Below are 2,938 nucleotides of genomic sequence, written 5' to 3' on the forward strand. Positions count from 1 at the left end.
GGGCTGGCGAGCCCTGGGAACCAGGTGGGGCAGGCAGGTGCAAAGCCAGGACTAAGGACTGCTCAAGGCCCAAGGCGGAAATGACATTTGCTGCTTGGCAGTTTTTTTCTTACCATTCTGGAAGCTGTTGGAGACTTTCTCAGAAGGACTCCACCTTCTCTATTTTGAGTGATTTCTTCCTGAAAGTGTCACAAATGAATATATTTATCTTTTTATACCCCGCGTTCTTACCTTAGCAAATGGGGAAACAGTCCTGGGCTGACAGAACTAGCTTTCTTTACTCTGGGGAGCCAAAATGGGAGGTCCAGCAAGGCATTCCCCCCCATTAAGCTGGGGCTTTTTTGCCACATTAAAAGTTTTTAAGTTGTGATAAAGTATGCCTAACATAAAATTTACCATTTTAATATTCCTTATTTTTCTATTATAGTTGGCATACATTATATTAGTTTCAGGTATACAGCATAGTGATCTGAGATCTATATAACTCACAAAGTGATCACCCCAATAAATCTAGTACCCCTCTGCTCCCATACTTATATGTTAAATTTTATCGATTGTATTCCTTATACTATGCTTTATATCTCCATGACTATTTTCTAACTACCCATTTGTATTTCTTAATTCCTTTGCCCTTTTTCACCGACCCCCCAACCCCCTCCCATCTGGTAACCCTCAAAATCCTCTATGAGTTTGTTTCCATTTTATTGTTGTTGTTGATTTTGTTCCTTACATTCCACAGGTACATGAAATCATATGGCATTTGTCTTTCTCTATCTGATTTACTCCATTCAGCACAATACCCTCTAGGTCCATCATGCAATATCTTTTTCCATCCCTTTACTTTCATTCTGTGTGTTTCTTTAAATCTGAAGTGAGTCTCTTGTAGGCAGCATATGTAAGAGTCTTGTTTTCTTATCCATTTAGCCACCCTATTTTTGACTGGTGCAATTAATTCTTTTTCATTTGAAGTACTTGTCGATATATAGTTATTGCCATTGTTTATTCATATTTTTGGCACATATTTTTTTTTCTTCTTAAAGAAGTCCCTCCAACACTTCCTCTAATACTGTCTTGGTGATGATGAACTCCTTTAGCTTTTTCTTGTCTGGGAAGCTCTTTATCTGTCCTTTGACTCTAAATGATAGCTTTACAGGATAAAGTAATCTTGGTTGTAGATCCTGGGTTTTCATCACTTTGAATATTTTGTGCCAAGCCCTCTCCTGCCAAATTTCTTTTGAGAAATCAGCAGCTGCCCGTCTTATGGGAGCTCCCTTGTAACTAACTGCTTTCCTTTTGCTGCTTTTAAGATTCTCTCTTTGTATTTAACTTGTGGCATATTAATTATGATGTGACTTGGTGTGGGCCTCTTTGGGTTCATCTTGTTTGGGACTCTGCATTCTTGGGCTTGTATGTCTATTTCCTTCATCAAGTTAGGGAAGTTTTCCGTCATCATTTCTTCAAATAGGTTTCCAACTTCTTTCTTTTCTCTCTTCTGATTTTCTGTTACCCCTATGATGCAAATGTTGTTAGGCTTAATGTTGTCTCATAGGCTCCTTAAATTATCTTCATTTTTTTGGATTCTTTTTTCTTACTGATGTTTTGATTGAGTGTCCTCTGCTACCTCATCCTCTATATCGGTGATTTGATTCTCTCTGCTTCATGCACTCTGTTGATTCCACTAGTATAGTCTTCATCTCAGATATTGTATTCTTCATTTCTGACTGGTTCCCTTTTTAATCATTTTTAATTGTACAGTTTAGTGGCATTAAGTACATTTGTACTGGTTAGCAACCATCACCACCACTGTCTATCTCCAGAACTCTTTATCTTGTAAAACTGAGTCATATAGTAATTCTATGTTGAGCATTTTGAGGAACCTCCATACTGTTTTCTATAGCAGCTGCACCATTTTACAATCCCACCAACAGCGCACAAGGGTCCAAATTTCTTTACATACTCACTAATCCCCAATAAGTTTTTTTGAGAAGGTAGCAGAAATCCAAATTGTCAGAAGGCTGTGGCTATTCGAAGGAGCCCCCAGATTTCATGGAATGTGAGCACCAAAGGGGCTTGAGAGCTCCTAGTCCAGCTCTGGAGTAACAGATGTAGAAAACTGAGGTCAGATTACCTACCAGTCCTGCTGACTGATGGCAGAGGCTGAAGCCAGAAGCCAAGACTGATGGCACCCAGGCCAGTGCTCTGTTCTCACACTCACCTTTTAGCAGTTCTTTCTTGAGCTGTAGGCCAATATTCTTCACCCCATTTCTCTGACAAAGAAACTGAGGCTTGAGGAGGAAAGATGGCTTTTTAAACCTCCAGCCAACGAGCTCTGGTAGTGAGGCCAGGTTTCTACACCCAGGGGTGGCTCTCGAGAACCGAGCTTGGGAGGGGATGAAGTAGTCTCCTCTGCTCCCAAGAACGGGCAGTCACCCAGGTGGGAGTAGCCAGTGACTTGTCATACCTCTCACTACCTGACCCCCTGCTCCTCTTCTCTAGGATGATCCACTCACAAATCTGAACACGGCCTTCGATGTGGCAGAGAAATACCTGGACATCCCCAAGATGTTGGATGCTGAAGGTAAAGGCTTAATCTCTGGGATCCCATTTGGGGAGCCTGGGGTGTCACCTGCCTCTCAGAGATTCCACAGTTCCCTAAGGTTTGGAGAGAGAGGTGATAGCTGGTACTGAAAGGAATTGGAGGCTGTTTCTGCTTGGCTGCCTGAGGACTATTTCTCTTAGTCTTGGAGTCGGGTAGCAGTGCTTGGGTGGGACATGATGTTCCTTTGCTGTTGTGGGGGAAGGGAAAGGATCATTTCCCCCTACACTCCTTGGTTCTCCACCTGGGGCCCTGTAAAGTAGACTGATAGAAAAACAGATGAACAAGAGAAAAGCAAACAAGTTTATTAATGTGTGCATCACACAGATACAGGGGAGTTTG

The 2,938-nt window shown here is 41.9% G+C and overlaps 1 protein-coding gene across 3 annotated transcripts in view; it reads left to right on the top strand.

Moving 5' to 3' along the window:
* ACTN1 (actinin alpha 1) overlaps positions 1-2,938 on the top strand; it is a 93,973-nt gene that overhangs the window by 64,656 nt on the left and 26,379 nt on the right. For all 3 annotated transcript variants that reach the window (XM_011383809.2, XM_011383818.2, XM_011383800.2), the window contains exon 7: positions 2,497-2,578. In XM_011383809.2, the coding sequence (XP_011382111.1) occupies positions 2,497-2,578 (82 nt within the window). The remainder of the gene's footprint in view (positions 1-2,496; positions 2,579-2,938) is intronic.

Source organism: Pteropus vampyrus, unplaced genomic scaffold, assembly GCF_000151845.1.
Source record: "Pteropus vampyrus isolate Shadow unplaced genomic scaffold, Pvam_2.0 Scaffold15, whole genome shotgun sequence".
In the NCBI taxonomy this organism is placed as follows: domain Eukaryota; kingdom Metazoa; phylum Chordata; class Mammalia; order Chiroptera; family Pteropodidae; genus Pteropus; species Pteropus vampyrus.